General features: G+C 37.2%; 1 protein-coding gene across 4 annotated transcripts in view; it reads left to right on the top strand.

The window, feature by feature from the left end:
- HDAC11 (histone deacetylase 11) overlaps positions 1-21,081 on the top strand; it is an 88,603-nt gene that overhangs the window by 24,866 nt on the left and 42,656 nt on the right. For 2 of the 4 annotated variants that reach the window (XM_034776359.1, XM_034776360.1), the window contains 3 exons: positions 3,556-3,582; positions 9,634-9,750; positions 18,546-18,588. In XM_034776359.1, coding sequence (XP_034632250.1) covers positions 3,556-3,582; positions 9,634-9,750; positions 18,546-18,588 — 187 coding nt within the window. The remainder of the gene's footprint in view (positions 1-3,555; positions 3,583-9,633; positions 9,751-18,545; positions 18,589-21,081) is intronic. The other 2 variants (XM_034776361.1, XM_034776358.1) reach the window with 1 other exon arrangement.

The following is a 21,081-nucleotide window of genomic DNA, read 5'->3' as shown; positions in this document are numbered from 1 at the left end:
GATATTGGCATAGAAAGTATGCTTATTAAGTTTGCAGATGATACCAAACTGGGAGGGATTGCAACTGCTTTGGAGGACAGGGTCATAATTCAAAATGATCTGGTCTGAGAAATGGCCTGAGGTAAACAGGATGAAGTTTAACAAAGACAAATGCAAAGTGTTCCACTTAGGAAGGAAAAATCAGTTTCACGCATACAGAATGGGAAGAGATTGTCTAGGAAGGAGTATGGCAGAAAGGGATCTAGGGTTTATAGTGGACCACAAGCTAAATATGAGTCAACAGTGTGATGCTGTTGCAAAAAAAGCAAACGTGATTCTGGGATGTATTAACAGGTGTGTTGTGAGCAAGACAGGAGAAGTGATTCTTCCACTCTACTCTGCGCTGGTTAGGCCTCAACTGGAGTATTGTGTCCAGTTCTGGGCACCGCATTTCAAGAAAGATGTGGAGAAATTGGAGAGGGTCCAGAGAAGAGCAACAAGAATGATTAAAGGTCTTGAGAACATGACCTATGAAGGAAGGCTGAAAGAATTGGGTTTGTTTAGTTTGGAAAAGAGAAGACTGAGAGGGGACATGTGAGCAGTTTTCAGGTATCTAAAAGGGTGTCATAAGGAGGAGGGAGAAAACTTGTTCACCTTAGCCTCTAAGGATAGAACAAGAAGCAATGGGCTTAAACTGCAGCAAGGGAGGTCTAGGTTGGACATTAGGAAAAAGTTCCTAACTGTCAGGGTGGTTAAACACTGGAATAAATTGCCTAGGGAGGTTGTGGAACCTCCATCTCTGGAGATATTTAAGAGTAGATTAGATAAATGTCTATCAGGGATGGTCTAGACAATATTTGGTCCTGCCATGAGGGCAGGGGACTGGCCTCGATTACCTCTCGAGGTCCCTTCCAATCCTAGAATCTATGAATAAGAGAGCATCCCATCTCCCCTCTCATTTGCGATTATATAACAGTCCTGTAGCAATGGCAATGATTACCTACATAGAAAAATAATATTTGAAAAATATTTATGTATTTGTATCTGTCTTTAACACAATTTAAGCAGCTGGAAGTAAGGAGAGCCTGTGTCTTGTGACCAGTGACCTCTGTGTAGGCCACCAGCAAGGGCAGTGCAGCAAACCAGTTGGACCACAGTTGGGAAATCTTTACCCATTTTAATGAGAAATGGGTCCTATGGAAGAGTCTGTAGTGTACTCATGCCTAGCATAACTTTCCTTTGCTTAGAATATAGGTAAAAGGTGTTTTAAAGATTAAAAAAAGCTGTGCTCAAAGTATTAAAAAGCTTGCATGAATTGCCCTCATAACACACTTAAATCAAAAGCAATTTTCACTGGAAAACTCAAAAGGCATTTCACGTCAATGAAAGCAATTTCACTGCCAGTTTTCAACATTGTACTGTTTCAATGCTAGAACTGTCCAAAAATCACAAGAATTGTATATACATTTTCTCTTTATTCAGCTTATATTTGAGATGCATAGAATAACCACTTTAAAAGGTTGAAAAATTCATATGTAAATCCCAGGACATTTTCAATATTTACCACCTAAAAAATCGAAGACTAATAGTTGAAAGATTCCAAAAAAATGGTATGTTATGATGGAATGAAAATAGTAATGTAATGTAAATACTTAGGCAACCTAACTAAAACTATTGCTACCATCCTACCTATGCAGATCTCTCCTGCAGCCTAACCTGCAAAATGAGAGGTACAACTGTGAAATGGCAAGATCTGGTGGTAGGTCTGCAGCCCTTATGGAGCAAGTAGTTCTGCAGAAGTTTTTAGCTGAAGCACTTTTTCCCCCCAGAAAAAGGTATAATATTACTTTAGTGCTTGATTTTCAGAGGAGCTGAATACTCACAATTCTTGTTGATTTCAATTGGAATTAAAGGTTCTCAGCACTAATGAAAATAAATTGGGCCTTAGCTGTGTCTTCACTAGGACAAAAACTTGTGTCTTAAATAATGTGAGTTAGCTAAGGGTGGTTAAACAAAGTAAAAACCTAATGAAGACAAGGCAGTTTGTAGTTGTCACACAAGGTAGTATGCAAGGTAAAGACTATGGAAGCATACGGTTAACCTCAACCTAACTCGCGAAAATGGCAAACTGACTTGTCTTCACTAGGATTTTATGTTGTATTAGTTAACTTGAGTTAAGACACAACTTTTTTCCCCTAGTGAAGATAAGGCCTTAGTGTCTGGTTCCTAATAAGATTCTAAATGTGAAAGTCTCAGTAGTTGATTGGCTTCAGACGTTTATGTGCTGTTTCCTTGAACTTGGTACTCCCTTCAGAAATCCGTTCAAGATATGAATACCATTTTATTTTTAACATCTAAGATATTATTTTAATTGGCTTATTTTCATTAATGAGCTGTTAAAAATACTGGTTTGTAGTACTTGGATGCATAACATGAAAGATGGTATACCAAAGTTTGCTTTTGATCACTCTCATGCTGTCTGCTTTAATGTGACATCTCTCTATTGAAGCTGTTTTTCTGTTTCTTTTGTTTAGATTTAACTTTGATCTCCAAAATCATAGATACTGCTTGCTATAGATAGCAATTCTGGAAATATTTTAACCTTTTCCATTATAATAAATTGGTGTTTTATATAGGTTAAGGAACTGTTCCTGCTAAAGATGGACGCCTCTATGCATATGCTTAACAGTCTCAGTGAATGAATAAATGAGATTATTCATAACCTTTAAAGTTAAGCACATGAATAAGTCAAGTCTTTGCAGGATCTGGGCCTAAGTGAAGATCTCTTAAAAGCTAACATTCTGAAATGGTGGTGCATACTATTTTGTGAGTCAAACTTAATAATACTGTCAAGTAGTTTAATTTGGGTGTTCGCAACAAAAGAAAAACTCAAATGGTTAATGGTTTACTTGGTCTGTCTAATTCATGCTTTTATTTTACCTCTCTTAAACAGTGAGGGAGTGAAATATTTAAAAATAAAACATCAATTGGATTATTACCCTCAGAAAATTACTTACGCCCACTTCTGAGCAGAATACGGTGAATCCTTTTTTAAATTCCTGTAGCATTATCAACGCAAATAAAAATGGGTTAGGTACACTTTGTCACCAAACAAGAACATATAAGAGAAAAATGAAGACACATCATTGAGTGCAGTGTTTGCTGTCTGTAGGAAACTTGCTGTTTGTTACTCTTATGGACACAGGACCCATTTTGACTGGAGGCAAGTTCCTGAGTTACGTGCAACAAGTACAGTGTATAAAGGGATGGAAATAGGATTAAAAAATTGATGATGACTGAATGAGAACAAATGTCTACCAAAGAAATAGTTACATGTATTGATTTATAATACCATATGTTATCTAGATAAGCTTAATGCAGAAAGTACAGTGACTTCTAAGATTACTATATAATCTCTGTCCTTTTGTTCCGCATCAGAAGAAACTAATAAAGAGCGATGTCATGAAGACAGATATTTCTGACCGATTGACAGCTTGGAAAATTAAATTACCTCAAGTTACCATGTATTCCAAATGTTTGAATATATTTCTCTTTAATTTTTTTATATGCATACAGAACCATATCTTGGAGGGCTTTCAAGAGGTATCCAGTAAATCATTTTGCGCTTCTGCTATGCACATAAAGTACTATGAATATAAAATATTCATTATTTAGTCATTGAATTGTGATGTCTTGCTAGAGTGGCCAGTGATACATTGGCTACATGTTGTATGCAAATCATTATCATTATCCGTTATTATTCTGTACTTTTCCTTTGTAATTACATTTTATTTTTTTCTGTACACTTAGTGCTTTTGTTTGTAATGTTGATGTGGTACTAAGTTATTTTTATAATAGGAAGTCTCTTCATGATAGAATTGTGGCTTCAAAGGAGCATTAGACAGCTTGCCCCATAAATACATGGAAACAATTCATCTAAATTAGGCTTAATTTATTGGTATTGAAAGTTTACTGTGCTTACTCCAGTGTTGATTACTGAGTTAGACTTTCAAATTGTGGCATGCTTTTGCACTTGTAAAAAGCAGGAATTATGCTTGCAAGTACATGTGTAGTATGTGATGAGTATGACACTTTCAAGCTGTTGTGTGTGTAAATCTGCCACACTCAGAAATTGGTGCAGAGTGGGTAAACCTACAAATATTGCCATACAGGTAAAGTAACATTGTGTGATTAGCATTCATTCTGGCTGGGGCACTTTGAAATGATGAACCTTGAGCTGAAAAACCTTATGAATTGAAAATTGTGGCTAGGTAAAGTTGTATTTCATAAAGGTGTAACTTTCACTAAGAAGTCCTCTAATCTTAATATTATTTTTCAGTTTATATGGGACACATGAACAATAAATATACGCATTTTGATAGTGTCAATTAATAAAAATATGCACCCCTCAATAAAAGACTGAGGCCCTGAGTAAAAAGAAGTCTTTGGCAAGTAGAGCCAGCCAAAACATGGAATTTCCAATTTGCAGGAAATTTTGCATTTTTGACATTTGATTTAGTTGAATGAATGGAATTTTTAAAAAAAATTCTGTGAACCAGCAATCCTTCCCCTCCCTGCCTAAAACCCACACATTTTGGAAACGCTGACACAGTGTTTATAAAATGAAATCTGCTCCCCAACCGGAACAGCTGCTGAGTGAAATTGACATTCTCATCAGTTTCACGGCTGCTAATAGCCGCTGTTGGGGCTCCCACGTGTAGCTGGGTGACATTTTTTGGATGAAGTAGTTTATTCACTGAAAAATGCAGTTTTAGTCAACTCAAAACTATTGCACATTTGACCCAGTAGTTTTGCTGGGGAAAATTTTTTCAGGATCAGCAAACTGCATGCATGTCTTTCTGTTCTCTTCATAAACTTTATCTTGCTGGTTAGGGCACTTGCCTAGGATGTGGGAGAATCAGGTTTGAGTGCCCACTCTGGAGCAGGGACTTGAACTCAGATCTCCCCCTTTTCTAGGTGAGGGCCCTAACCACCAAGATATTTTCTCTTCTAGGGTGAGTGTGTCTCAGTCTCTCCTATTGAAACTGTTGTGCTGTGCACAAATACTTAAAAATTAATTGGGCCACAGAGAGAGAATGTGAGAATAAAGCATTCATCTGGAAGGTAGGAGATGTGGATTCAAGTCCATCTTCTGAATCAGGCAGAGGGAACATTTGAATCCACATCTCCTTCCTCACACGTGAGTGCCTTAATCACCAGGCTCTAGAGCAATTTCCAATTTGCTGACAAATTCGCAACCAAACTGAATATTGCCTCTGATTTTTTTGATTTGCTGGCTGAACGGAAAAATCAGTTCTTTCCCCAGCTCTGCTCCCAAAAGCTGTAGTTACATGCTGGGGACTCCGGGGCTTTCAGACTTCTGGGCATCATAGTGAGCTGGCTGGCCTGGGAATCTGGATGCCCTCACATTCCTGGCAGGGCTGGCCTGAAGCTGCAGACAATGATCAAATATCTCAGAATATTTTGTATCTTATATCTCAACATCTTTTGCGTTATTTTAGCCAGCCCCTCCATTGCAGTGTAATACATAAAGATTTATTTATTTTATGAAATTAAAATATTTATAAAAAGTTTTAACTATTCTGCCAAATATGACCAGAGCCAGTGCTTACATTCAGGACATTATACATTTGATATTTTCATATTTAAAAAATATAATGAATGTATATATGGAAAATTTCAGCTTACTCAGTGATATATATTCAGTCAGCGATATAACAGCAGCATTTACACTTAAGTTATATTGGCAACCAGAAGTGCTAGAAAAATGATGAGAACAATTATTTTAAAACACACAAAAAACCTTAGCCTATAGAAAATGTGGTCCCCAGACCATGGCTTCGTAACCCGCTTTGGGATTGCAAATCCAAACTTGAGCAATATTGTCCTAAAGGTTTGTGAGAAAAGTCTCCAAAAATCAGAGGGTAAAAATCTCTCTGTTAAATTGATACAAAGAATTATTGTTACTGCTCCTTTTCTGACCTTATGGAAGTTCAAGGTCCAATTAAATATTTGACAAACAAATATTTGACAGCCTATAGCTGCCTATGTTAGCCATTTGCTTTTAGAAGCAGGCTTATTAAACATAGTTATCTGGAGCTGCTGTAACGATGGCTATTTGTTATGAAGCAAATTCTTTTGTTAGATTTGTGCATAGGAGCCACAAACAAGTCTGACAAGGAATGTGCCATTCTACTGCTCAACTCCTATAGAAAGCACATAGGAAAGCAGAATTTAGCTCCTTTTCATGCCTATGTGTAGTTGCAGTGGGAAGCCTTGCTTGGTGGATAAACATGATAAAATACTGCCCATTCTGCAGTGCATGGCATACATTGAACCAACACACAGTGCTTCAGACACTTCATCGACACCTACTAGAGAATTAAATGTACCTAATAGGTATGAAAGATTTAGGGAACAGCTATATCAGCAGAGGTACTGGAACTGTGTGCAGACTCAGGAAGCTGACATTGCCTTGGCATGCATCCAGAAAGTCAGCTTTTTAATTATGTATTGGTCTAGAAACCCCCTTTCCCCCTTTTATTAATGCAAGCTTCAGTTCTGCCGAAGTTGCTGGTACAGGTATCCTCATTCACGAAGGCAAGCATTCCACATGCCCAAGATTAGTGGGGGGGTTTAGCCCAGCCCATACAGATATCTTCGCCTCATAATGATAAATCCTGTCAACATACGCGAAAACCATTTAATCCTAAACAAATGAAAATATGTTTGGTAAAAATGCCATTTTTGGCTTTACGAATAGGATTTTGTGGATAAGTCATCCAAAACAGGTGAAGAATCTGCCGTCAAAGTAAGTCAGAGGATGCTTGTAAGGCTATGACATAGTCTGAAGTTGATCGCATCTACATCGCAGGTCATTAGAAAAACCCCATTTCAAAAGATTGGCCACACAATTACCCTGTCTTATTTGCAACCAGTTCAGGGATGACCCACAGATGCCATGGCAGGTCAAAACCTGGTGGGCAGATGGTTGGGTCGGTGACATTCCCATTTATATGTGTTTTATTGTTTCATATTTAGGGTTATTAACCTGATAAAGTCATTCAATATGATGAACATGTACTATAAAACACAATTATTAAGTGGTACGCCTCTACTCCGGTATAACACTGTCCTCGGGAGCCAAAAAATCTTACCGCGTTATAGGTGAAACTGCGTTATATTGAACTTGCTTTGATTCCCCAGAGTGCGCAACCCCCCCCCACTCCCCTGGAGCACTGCTTTACTGCGTTATATCAGAATTCGTGTTATATTGGGTCGCGTTATATCAGGGTAGAGGNTTATAGGTGAAACCGCATTATATTGAACTTGCTTTGATCCACCGGGGGGTGCCCCCCCCCCCCCCCCCCCCGGAGCACTGCTTTACTGCGTTATATCAGAATTCGTGTTATATTGGGTCGCGTTATATCAGGGTAGAGGTGTATATTCTTTTCTTCAGTTTCTAATGCACACAGCTAATAACTGAGAAGGAGGAGTGGGGGAAGGGTAGGATAATCAATTTTGGAAGCAACAAAAAAAACATCTGAGCAGAACTGTGTCAAAATATGATCAAGGACATTAATGTCCTGACTGTTGTTATCTTTCAATAAAATGTATATTTTCCACAGTTTTAGCTGTATCTTTCAGGACTGAAAACTTTTCTCGTGATTTATGTTTATCTTACGCTAAATATCTAGTCAAGTATTCTGTTAATTAGAATAAAATGAACATATATAGCATATACCAACATTGAGAGTTCTTGGGCTTTAATTATCTGAAAGCATTCTATAACTCCCCTTATCTGTGAATGCAAAGCTTTGAGTCATCTGTGTAATCATAAGAATTCCAAGCTGGAATGATTGCATCATGATTCCAAATTTGTTGTTGTTATATAATAAATTGATTTGACACTTTTCGGTGCCCCATTTCTTCTTTTTCTGACCCCATTTTTCCCTTTTCTTTTTTAAATGTTCATGTAAATAGATGTTTGCAGTATTGTAGCTGTGGTTTGTTTCATGCTTTTCTCCTTAGCCTGGCACTGTGCAAATGAAAGGGGTGGTATAGTAAGGCTATACTTTACTTTGGCCAAATTACATTGTGGAGGAGATTACAAATTGTATTATTACACATGGGTTACAGTGTGTTTATAGAGCTGGCCAGAAAACATCAACATAATTTTTTTGTGAAATGTTCTTATATTTTCCAGCTGTCTGTAGTGCTTGATACCAGATTTTATACTAGGCCAAATTCAGCACTGGGGTGAAATTTTAAGATGCACTAAGGGTGAAATTGGCTCTTTATATTTATAGTACTAACCAGAAGTTACAACAGCTTTTAAATAGATTTTAGAAAGTCTTGCCACATTAAAAGATGATAGTGAAGCTAATTGTATTAATGATGGACAGCTGTTATTGTGAAACTTTAACAGTTTCCGATATGGTATAAGCCATATGTTATCTTTGAAATCTCTTTCAATATAAAAGTATAACAAACTCTTAAGTGAACTGCTGTCAAAGTAAGCAATGCTCAATGTATATACTTTTTATGTTTTAAACACCTTAATGCATAGTTGCTCCAATTAATGATACTTACGGTCTTCCTTTAAACTGTTTTGGCCATAAGTGGTCATAATTTGAATACCCAAGGAGACTAAATAAGCATATAGGTTTTATTCTTTTGTTAAAATTCACCCACCAGTTTCAATCGCACAACTGGTGAAATAAGAGAATCACAGAGGTGTACAGAATCTCTTTAAATTTCATTATACTGCAGGGAGTGGAATCCACTCAAAATCCTTGTGCAAAGGTTTCCAGTTTATTGACCTGAATATCTTTATGAAATATTGAGTAATAACTTAAAATGCAGATGTTATATATTCTTAGCTGTGATTTAGGTTTTGAAATATATTTAGACATGGTATAGCTCTTAACACTGTTAGTATGGATTCTTAGAAGTAATATCAGCAAGTTCTTCACTAGAATAGATCACGTATTTTGGAAGTAATTCTTCAAATCATTCTCTTGATTACTTGCTTATTTAATACAACATTTGCCTTGAAACATATTCCAGGAGTGTTTAATATGCAAAATAAATTTTACCTGATCTTGCATGAAAATAATCAAATTATTATGCATTGTTTAAGCTAAGATATACAAAATGTTCATTAATAAGTGTTACACTTCTTAGTTAAAATCTATTTGATGTATTCTTTTGATCCTTAGGGTTGAGCAATGTAGTAAGCACAGCTAACTATTAATACCATTAAAGAATTTTCACTGTTGTTTTTGTAACATTATTAGCCTATTTAAAATTTGTACATCACTGAAAAAATAATAATTTTGTCAGACTTTGACATAAGAATCCAAAATCTGACTTCTGAAACATAATGTTTCTCATAAATTGCAGTTTGAGACGTCCTGGTCTCTTAAAAGAAAGGAAGCTGTTCAGAGGCCAATATTAATGATTGCTATTATAGACATTGTTATTTTTGTAGGGAGAAAATGCTGTATGTTAAAGCCATGTGCTTTTGTTCAGTAGATAGTAATTGTGTGACAGAATATTACAGTAGTAGTTTGGAGATAAGGTAAATTATTCAGAAACTAATTCGTAATTATTCTTTATTTTTTTCTGTAGTGGTCATTTGTAGTGGCTACAATTACAGAAATTCCACCAGTTCTCTTTCTTCCCAATTTCCTTGTTCAGAGAAAGGTGCTGAAGCCTCTAAGAACCCAAACAGGAGGAACAATAATGGTAAGTTATTGCTTTTTTCTACTGTCTTTCATCAATTTGAATTAATGAACTACATTTTTAAAATTTAACTATTGCCCTTTTGTCATAGATTTTATAATTTAGAGCCATCTGTGCTTATATACCAATGGATCTGTGATTGGGTGGGTTTACTAATCCTACACTGGCTCAGGGCAGGCGGGGGGTTAATGATCTGTCCTAGAGACAGTGGCTAAATCCAGCATGACATTGCAATACCTAGCAGCTGTATCAAGATGAGAGGGCATGAAAAGAGAAACAACCGCTAAGAAGGGGGAGATTTTTGACCCTACTCAGGATGTCATCTGCTCTTATAATTCTTTTTTTCTGGTACCATAAGAAAAAGGATGTGCTGCTTAAAATGAGTTTCTAGTCTGAAATATAACTAGTAAGGAAATGACAGCTTCTTACTGTTCATTTTGTGTATTCAGAAATTCAGATCTGCTCATTTTATTGATTTAAAATAAGATTTTACTGCTTTTTATTGCTGTTCACACTATAGCGGGGGCACAGATAAAATGGAGTGAGCTGTATTCTGTTTAATCATAACAGAATTGTTTTCCAAGTTCCAATTAGTTACATCTGTTCTTCCTCACTGCAGGCAGTGGAGTAGCACAGGTGTCACTGAGGGCTTAATTTGTCCTACAGAACCTTTATTACAGACGGTGATATGCCAGATGGAAAGAACCCACTTGAGACTCTGAGCTAAGGCTGAGTTTGCAGGTCTAGTAGTTGGGAAAAACCATTTTTTTCATTCAAAACTGAACACATTTTGATACTGAAATCAGAGAGGCAACAACCATCGAACCCTTCTATGATATTTGTCAGAGTAGAAGCACATTTCAGAAAACAAACCGCAGTGCTTCAAGACTGTAGTGGTATTCCATATCTCTTTTCACAGGAACAGACTTGTAGCAGCGAGTTTATAAGTTGAAAATAAATGATCTTATCTAAATTTACAGTTGATGTGATGGCAAATAGATTTTCACTGCATCTACTGCATTTTTGCCGTCCCTTGCCCTCCCCAACCTAGCTGTTACAATGAAGATCCATGGAATGGTACAGAATCCCACATTACTGTTCCTGAATTATGTTAAGGTTAGCTATTGAAGTGCATTGTCTTGAGGTTCAGCAGTGTACTTCTTTTTTTTCTTTCAGCACTAGAAATCAGAATAAAAGATCTATTGCAACTTACTAGCTGATATGAAAGGTGGAGGAGGCTGCGAAGCTATAGGGGAATTGTAAAGCAGCAGCAGTATTTTCACAAAACTGAGAGGTTATCTATGTTAATTGTCTATCAGTGGGATAATAGGCACTTCATAGCAATCAGACTGTACATTAAAAGCAAGATGCATTTTTTCCAAATTCTTCCCTTGATGAATAACATCAAAGATTCATTGAAGATGCAAATAACATATAACGGCTTAAGGAGGGGTAGAGTAACAGAGGCCACAAGGCTGGGTGGGGGGGAACCTCAGTCTGCCTAGATACCAAGGTCCTCCTTCCCCCTCAACCCCTCCCCCCCAATGAGCGCATGGTCCAAGTGTGCAATCCTGGGTCTTGTTTACCACTAGAAGCCGGCCCTTTCTGATCCATAAAAACAGGCAATCAGTCTGACCCGTAGCATCATAAGCAGCACAACTCCTAATTTACAACTAAGGGGACAGAGGGCGGGACAACTAACCAGAGAGTAGAGGCTTTTGAAAATCCTAGTGTAGTTTAAATGGGGGGGAGGGGAGGCACCCAGCAGCCAATCAGCCTCCATATCCTTTTGCCAAGTCAACAGCTAAGCAGAGAACTGCCATTGGGGGGTGGCAGAGCTTCTCTTCCTGCCAGGCATACATTTTGGGCTTCTCTCATTCCCCACTGTCCAGTCAAGATTCTCCCCTGCTACAGGCGGTAAGAGGGTATCATTTAAAGCACCCAAAATAGGAAATGAATTTCACACTTTGTTCAAAAAATAAATAAAATTAAAAACTTAAAATTAATTAAAATATACTGTTAAAAACATCTATTTTATATGTTGTGTACATCATTGCTAGCTTTGGAAAATGCTGTGTACCCAAAAGAAGGGTTGATAGTACCATAAGAAAGGAAACTGCACTATAAAAATGGTGTGTCTGCTATAATTTAAAATTCCTGGAGTAAAATATCTTGTCCCATGTGTTTTCATTTATGTGGCAGTATTGTCGGTCAAGGCTTACAGCAATCAGTGGGCTTGCAGTAAACTATATTAAGTGTTTGTTGTTCAGATTTATGCATGTTTTAAGAATAGCAACATATTCTTGTATGGCAAGAAGCATTCCTGGTGCGAAGGCACATAACTACTAGCGCTGTGGAAAGGACTTGCTTGGTTTTCTACAGTGTAGTGTCTTTAGACTGGACTTTTTGAAGTAATATAGCACACAAGGCCAAATTCTCCCTTTACACCAGGGGTAGGCAAACTATGGCTCGGGGGCCACATATGGCCCTTCAGACATTTTAATCCAGCCTTCGAGCTCCAGCCGGGAAGCAGTGTCTGGGGCTTGCCCTGCTCCGGTGTGGCAGCTGGGGAGCAGGGTCGAGGTCATGCCCCACTCTGCATGGCTCCTGGAAGCAGCGGCATGTCCCTCCTCCGGTTCCTACATGAAGGGGCAGCCAGGGGGCTCCGCACGCTGTCCCCGCCCCAAGAGCTGCCTCCGCAGCTCCCATTGGCCAGGAACTGCCTGGCCGGAGCCCTCCTGCACCCCAACCCCCAATTTCGTGAGCATTCATAGCCTGCCATACAATTTCCATACTCAGGTGTGGCCCTCAGGCCAAAAAGTTTGCCCACCCCTGCTTTACATTATTGAAAGGCATGTACATAGTACCCATGAAAGTGAGTGGGACCTATGCACATGTAACCTAGTGCAAAATTTGGCCCATAGCTCTGAAGAAATGTTGTCTGAGTCATTAATAGATACTCAAGAAGAAATTACCACAGCTGTCATGGGGAAAGCTGTTTTTGATGTTAATGAACCTGGTTAGGTTCCCAGAGGAGTTTGTCATTAATATTTAATTGTGAATGTATTATTAATTAATTACTGTTGAAAAAATACTTCAAATTAGCATTTGCCAGAGGGAAAAATATGTAGTGTTCTTAGAATTCGATAACAACATAGTGTTCAGGCTGCACAGGGCACCATGTATTTTTAGTCTGCATTGCAAATGCAGTAACTGTAACTGAAAGAACTTCAGAAAATGATAGAATTACATATTCTAATGATAAACAGCCTCAAGATAGGTACTTACCTTTTTTGGTTTCTAACCTGGGCTGGCTTTGACCCAGTGGCCTAGAGATGGGAAACTCTATATCCACATTACCTATCTTTTGATCCATTCAGCCTCATCCAGTAGTTCTCGCATTGAAGTCAGAATGCTTTCCCTGTCGAGTCAAGGTAGACTTTAAACATAAGAACGGCCGTACTGGGTCAGACCAAAGGTCCATCTAGCCCAGTATCCTGTCTACCGACATTGGCCAATGCCAGGTGCCCCAAAGGGAGTGAACCTAACAGGTAATGATCAAGTGATCTCTCTCCTGCCATCCATCTCCACCCTCTGACAAACAAAGGCTAGGGACACCATTCCTTACCCATCCTAGCTAATAGCCATTAATGGACTTAACCTCCATGAATTTATCCAGTTCTCTTTTAAACACTGTTATAGCTTTAAACTCCCTTACACTTAACTTTTTTTTAAGTCAATTTAAGTTTAAAAAAAATGTAAGCAGTATTACCGAGGGCACTGCACTGGGAGTCAGGAGACCCTGTGCTTTCTTCTCTGCTCTGCCACTGACCTGCTGTCTGTTTGGGCAAGTCGTCTTTCTGCTCTGTGTCTCTGTTTCTACTCCCATCCTTTCTTTGTCTTTCCAATTTACTCCCAATCCTGCCAAAACGTACACACGTGCTTTAACTTTATGCATGTTGAGTTCAACAAGACTGCTGATGTACTTAAAGTTAAGCATGTGCGTAAATTATTGCAGGATTGGGGCCACGGATTCGTAAAGTCTTCAGGGCAGAGACAGTATCTCGTTATGTTTGTAAGAGTGCCATGCGCAACGGGGCTCTGATCTTGGGTTGTGGCCCCTAGATTCAACTGCAATGCAAATAATATTATAATCAGAATTATTCCTGTTTTTAATTTTTAGGGCAGATTGCCTGTATCCTTTCTGTAAAAATTCCATCACAGTAAGGCAGAACTAGCGACATTATAACTCCCCTATTATTGAGATGAATTATAGATGATTGTGGGGAAATGGCTATAATTTTCTACACATGCTTATTTAATAAGATAAAATTAAATAGTATTTGAATTCTTACTTTCAGTATTGTTTAGCATTTATTCACAAAATGTTCAAATGTTTTTCTTCCCAGGTTAATGCTCAACATTTTAAGTCCAGTGTAGGGACTATTTATAATACTATTTGGCACTTATATAACTCTATATTTCCAAGCACTCTATAAACATGTACAAAATAAATTGCCTTCCCTTGTTAAAATTTCTGCTCACTGGTGCTGTAAACTGTACAAATTACTTTCCCTAATTCCACAAATGAGATGTCATCTTTGTTTGTCAAGAATCTTCAGTTTCCTGCAAGTTGTTGGAATCAGTCATCTAGAGGTATTCAGAAAAGAAGTAGAATGGATAGCTGGTGGGTGGGTTCAGACAACAATCTAACGTGTATGATTGTCTGCTGTAAGCATTCAGAAATCACTTTTGACAATATGATTTAATTAATTTTAAGCACATAATGGCATCTTAATTAATTCTCTTTGTGAAAGATTCATTTACTTACTGGTCATTGATATTAAACATCTAAAGCATTTTGTAAAGTTTGAATCTGTTCTCTACATAATCATGCTCAAATGGTGTTGCAAAAACTGTTTGATGATTTTTCAAGACTTCTAGTTTAACAACATAATTGCTTATCCTTTCTGATGTGTCTTACATCTTCAGAATGACACAAAATACTCTGACCAGTTTCAAATAGGTATCTATATACGTACACATACATTTGACAGAAGCATTGCTAACGTGGTGGTGAAGATGAGAATTAAATAACAATAGCAGATCATGAAATCAAGTATAGCAAACTGGGAAATTTAGCAAAGGAGAATGTTAGAAATTTATGTAAAATCTAAGGTGCAAAAGTGGCAGAAGAGGTCATGGTTCTCCTGTGGAGATTACACCCATCCTGAAAATAAAGGTCCCATTTCCCTCTTCTTTCTGCCATGGGTTGTGGAATAGGATGGACAGCTTCTACTACCAAGTCAGCTAGGCAGTGCTGGGGCCAGTGGTACTCTCCACATTTGTGTACTGCTATAAGTTGTTGGGTCCTGATTAGGGCTGTCAAGCAATTAAAAAAATTAATTGCGATTAATCGTGCTGCTAAACAATAATAGAATACCATTTATTTAAATATTTTTGGATGTTTTCTCATTTTCAAATATATTGATTTCAATTGTAGCACAGAATACACAGTGTACAGTGCTCACTTCATATTTATTTGCACTGTAAAAAACAAAAAGAAATAGTATTTTTCAATTCACCTAATACAAGTACTGTAGTGCAATCTCTTTATCATGAAAGTTAAACTTACAAATGTAGAATTATGTACAAAAAAAATAAAACCATGTAAAATTTTAGAGCCTTACTTCAGCCAGTCGTTCAGGCAAACAAGTTTAGTTACAGTTTGCAGGAGATAAAGCTGCCGTTTCTTGTTTAGAATGTCAGCTGAAAGCGAGAACAGGCGTTCGCATGGCACTGTTGTAGCCGGTATCGCAAAATATTTACGTGCCAGATGCGCTAAAGATTCTCATGCTTCAGCCACCATTCCAGAGGACATGTGTCCATGCTGATGATGGGTTCTGCTCAATAACGATCAGATTTTGGAAAGCACTTCAGATTCTTAAACCTTGGGTTGAGTGCTGTAGCTATTTGTAGAAATCTCACATTGGTACCTTCTTTGCGTTTTGTCAAATCTGCTGTGAAAGTGTTCTTAAAATTAACATGTGCTGGGTCATCATCCGAGACTGCTATAACATGAAATATATGTCAGAATGCAGGTAAAACAGAAAAGGAGACATACAATTCTCTCCCAAGGAGTTCAGTCACAAATTTAATTAATCCATTATTTTTTTAATGAGCATCATCAGCATGGAAACAGGTCCTCTGGAATGGTGGCCGAAGCGTGAAGGGGCATGAGTTAACTGCGATTAATCAACAGCCCTAGTTTTGATATCATTGGGTATGGGGTCTGCCTTTCTTTTTAACATCAAAAAATACCTTGCCCTTTTTTGACTGTGTTCTCCCAGTAACTTTCCTTCTCCTCTCTGGTCTTCAACTTCTATTTCCTTTTTCCCATTACACTTTAATTATATCCTGACTTTCACTGTGTTTTCTTAAAGAGCAAAGAAGGATAAGTTAGGGGAAAAGGGATGGTGGAAATGAAGGCGCTTGAATGTATTGGTAACAGTTTCTAATGCAGTTGGATGGCCCAAAGCTGCCTTGAAAAGTGGAAAAAGTAGGCATACTATCTGGAATATTATCCTTACTTACATTATTCATAAAAGATTGCTTAACAAGGAGTGCAGAGGGAAAGTGATGTCCAAATTTTGAGATGTGTCCTTTTATTAATATGGATAAAAGTAGCTGAGGTAGAAACAAGTGTAACTTCTTCAGTATTTATTGCCAGTATTTATTGCCAGTGCCCAAAGTGGAAAAGGCAAATGTAGACTAACGTGTGAGAGGTGAAGACTTAACTGTATGTGGACTTTAGTTTCCTCTTTATTAGATCCCATTCAAATCTAAAACAAGCAACTTGAATATACTTACCTGCAAATTGGTCAGTGACAAATAGGGTGAAATTCTGCTTCAGGTACATCCATGCAACCTTGTTGATTTCAATGGGAAGGCATTGGGATAGTTGAGGATAGCATTTGGCCTGTAGTTTTTAAGCAGTTGTGTTACAGGGAAAGAAAAAATAATTCCCTTCGCCCATGAGTGTGAAAGGGCCCTCGCCATGCTGCTTAAAACTTTTTTTATTTTTCTAGTAGTGGGTTTCCTCTGAGTGCTATAGTGGCTCTCTTTCACCGCCTCTGGCTAGTCCTGCCGCACTACCTGGAAGCCTTGCACTGATCTCTGCTCTGTGATGTGAATCGCTATAGACAGTTCTTCATGATGAGACCAGTGCTGATGTCATTTCAAAAACGGTCTATTCGGTATTCATAAATATGGCTATCTAGAAGAGCTTTGCTCACTTTGTAAGCTCTTGGGGCTGGGACTGTTGTGTATAATGCCTAGCGCAATGGGGCTCTTACTATTACTGTAATACAAATAATAAATAACAATAATGGCCATTTTTTGGTCATGATTTCCATTACACTATGTTCCGAGCCTTCTTTGGCTCTCATCATAGAAATATCATTCCACTTCTAAAAAGCATAGTGTTTGCCTGCATAAACTTAATTAATCGAGCAATAAATAAAGGCCTAAACTGTCCATGTGCTCTTAAGAATTCAAAAATAGAAAATATGTGCCTTCTGTAGTTGCCAGTGCTGTCGCTAGTGTTATCATCAGGGTTACTACTACTTCATTAGTCCCTTTTGCAGTCTGTGATGGTTTTTGACTTTGTAGGGACTTTTTTTTTTTTTTTTCCATGATAAATACCTGGGAAGTACACTGAATGAGGAGGTAGTGGAGAAGCACTGTGACTTGTGGGTCCTGCCATTTAATAATTCCTCCTCAAGATCTAATCTGGATAAATTGGCAGAGTTTGGGTAGTAAAATAGCCCCCCACCCCCCCACTGGTTTCTTAAATATTAAGTAATATTCTGGAGGTATCCAAAGACCAATCTTACTGATGGAAGAGCTCCTTGTTTCTCACTTTGAAGCTTTCCAGTTCCCCTTCCAAATGCAATTTTCATTCCATCATTTTTGGGAAATCATTTTATTTTATTAGAAATTGTAATATGCCCTTTAAAAATATTTGACACTTGAAGTACCTATAATTTATCACTCCTCAGAGTAGTGAAAGAAAATAATGTCTGCCTTCAAAAGCAGAAATGCTCCTTTAAGGCTGCCTGCTCTTTACTAATAATATTTCACATTTTTCTTTTCAAAGTTCAAGTTTTCCTAATTCCAGTTTAGTGAGCCCTTTCTTTGTTGATTCTTTCCCTTCTTTGAATGTCATTTGGGTACGCCAAAGAGCAGTGGTCACCATTTCCAGGTATCTGAGGAAAAGGATTGATGATGTTCAACATTATAAATGTTACTTTGTAAAAATCCCACGACACTTTGCATATTGCATGTTTTCTCACTGGAAACCTTAAGTGTATCAATATGTTTGCAGTTATTTAGAGCTTCTAAATGTGTTGTTGGGACGATTGTTATATAAACTGGAATGATACAAATAGGATTGAACACTTTATTCTTACTCCTACTGTTATGTTTGGAAGTTTTACCCATTTGAACAATTTTTTCATATTTTCTGCACTTTTCAGTTTGGCTACTAGGGGTCCGCGTTCAGTTAATTTTAGATGCACAATCTCAAGAGAAGGAAATATAGACATCATGTTAAAGGGTTTCTTCCAGCATGCCTTGCCCTGGTAAAACTTGGTAAAGCTTCCACTGACTTTAATGAACATCTGTAGAGACTATGTGGGAACCATAGAAATGCCTAAGGGGGGCGGGAGGGGTTTACAGGATAAAAACCTAAACGCCATAGTTTACACATTCCTGAAATTCTTAAATTTTTCTTAAAGGCAGGAAAGCTTGCCATTGACAGAGGCTGGGCAATCAATGTGGGTAAGTACAAATGTAATTAACCAAATGAAGTTTTACCAACTACTTTAAAAATAATTTATTTCCTCTCAACGTGACCTGTACCCTGTTTTATAACAGCCATATCTACCTCAAATGTAAATGTCCAAAGTTAATTTTAGAGAGGTTATCTTAAGTTTAGAATTTTAGAGAAGAGAAAAATAACTTTTAGAGACAAATTTGAGAAGAAAATTAATTTTACAGAAGAGAATTTTAGTTTCCTAGTCTACTATAATCCATATTGCTGTTTTGTGACAAAACAAAACAATCAGATTCTTCTAAGAAAAGAGAACAAACAGCGGAATGCTAATTTGTGGGGATAAATCCTAATTATTTTGTTATTAACTAAATAAAGGTAGACAATATCAGTATGGTATTGAAAAATCTTAATATTTACATGATAAAACCTCATTTTTCAACTCTATGATACCATGACTGAAGCAACAGAAGCTCTTGGAATGAACATGTTGGAAATTATGGAAGACAAAGTGGAATTTGGAAGAAAAATGACATGATTTACTGCAATAGGTTTTTAAATTTTCATTAAATCATATTTTAAAAAATCAGACACGTAACATCAAATACCATCTCAATGGCAATATACAATGAAATATAGTATGTTTTATTTATATGTGGTTATCAACTGAAATCATAACAAAATTCAAAACCGGAAGAGCATCCTTATTTATTACCAGAATAATTTTTCAAATGCCATGTAATAATCAAATCTCTAATTACCTTGAATTTGGTTTTATATAGTTCACTGTCATCATTATCCTGTGTTAAGTGCACCATGGAAGTTTTACAGTTGCTTATTAAACAAACACCTAGTGTGAAATTCACTCCAAGGTCAACACGTGCCCTGTGCACCTCTTAAGTCACTATTCTGGAGAGGAAGGATGGTCCAGTGGTATTAGTACTGACTGTGGTCATAGAAGACCTTGGTCCACTGATGACATTGTGTGAAGCCTTGGGCACGCACTTTCTCTGTGCTTCAGTTTCCCCTCTGTAAATGGAAATAATAGCATTTTCCTACTGCACAGGGGTTTTGTGACGAGATAACCTTATCGAAGGCTGTAAGACATTCAGATACTACAGTAATGGGGGACATATAAATACCTAAGATAGATAGATAGGGACTTAAGTCATGCATAGGCAATCTAGGCAAAAGGTGTGCCTGCCCTCTACACATAGGTAAATTTCATCCCAGTTTGCAGACAAGGATGATTATGAGTTTAAAAAGATATGTCAGATAATAAAATTTTAAATGAAGTTTTACAAATCATTTGTTGTTAATTACTTAAATTATATATTCATTTTCCCTAAAAAAGTAAGGTTTAAAAGATACAGTACTTTTTGTGAGATAATAAAATTGTTTGAAACTTACTCAGATGAAATATTTGATGGGAAAGTTGGGGATCTTAATTATGGGCACAAACACTCTGAATAAGAAAATGTTATTTGCTTCCAGTGTTCTGTTCCTCATCTTATATTGAAAGATAATCATTGTGGACACAGTTTGTATCCATACTTGCCAAACTAATAACAACAATACAATATGGCACTTCTGAAAAACCAAGTGAGCAATTTCACTATACCCTTCTTGGAAAACTAATGTACAGTATCTGCTAAATTTTAGAGGAACATAGAGATCACTGACACAGTCTAGTTTGGCATCCTGCCTACAGCAGTAGCCAGTACAGAAGGCTTCAGAAGAAGGCAAAAATGAAGTGGAAAAACATTTAAAACTTAAATCTCTTGAGGAATAAATTCAGAGTTTTCACTTTACATTAATATTTCTTTCCATCTCATTTGGAGAACACAGGTTTTTTGGAGGAATCTTACTGGGCTGTAGGAAAATTCCTTCTACTCACATATAGAGATTCCTATACAGAGATTCGGTGTTCCAACTTAAAAAATCATTGACATTTAATACCCACTAAATGATGCTAGATTAGAATTGTTGAGAGGTTCGTTCTGACTGTAGCATGATTCAGAGTTCTTTTATTTCCATAACTTGCCGCAATGCGGTTTCCCTTCAGCATCCCAAATAAATAGAGACCATATTGCATTAACTCAACTGCAGGACTTCATTGTTCTGTTTTGTCAATGTCCATTTCGGTTTCACTACAAAACTGAAATATTTAATGCATTTGATGAATCTACAATGTGAAAAAATAAAAGTTAATGATTTGAGAAATGCAACATGTTTTTTATGGGCACATACATTACATTGCTAACCATCAATTATCAGCACATTTGCATGCAAATCCTATCATGAGTAAATAAATAGCAATGGCACCTAACTACATTATTTTGCTAAATACGTGTGTAATAATTCTGCCACAGAAGAAAAAAGAGCACTCCAGAAAGAGAGACACTACACTGAAGTCAGAAATATCCATTTCTTTAATCAAAGAATCATTGGTCTCTCCCAGCCACAGAAATCTTGTAAATGTGTTGTAGTGAGAGCTTAGT

The sequence above is a fragment of the Trachemys scripta genome, chromosome 7 (assembly GCF_013100865.1).
Source record: "Trachemys scripta elegans isolate TJP31775 chromosome 7, CAS_Tse_1.0, whole genome shotgun sequence".
Taxonomy (NCBI): Eukaryota; Metazoa; Chordata; order Testudines; family Emydidae; genus Trachemys; species Trachemys scripta.
This window is presented reverse-complemented; position numbering and strand designations above follow the sequence as displayed.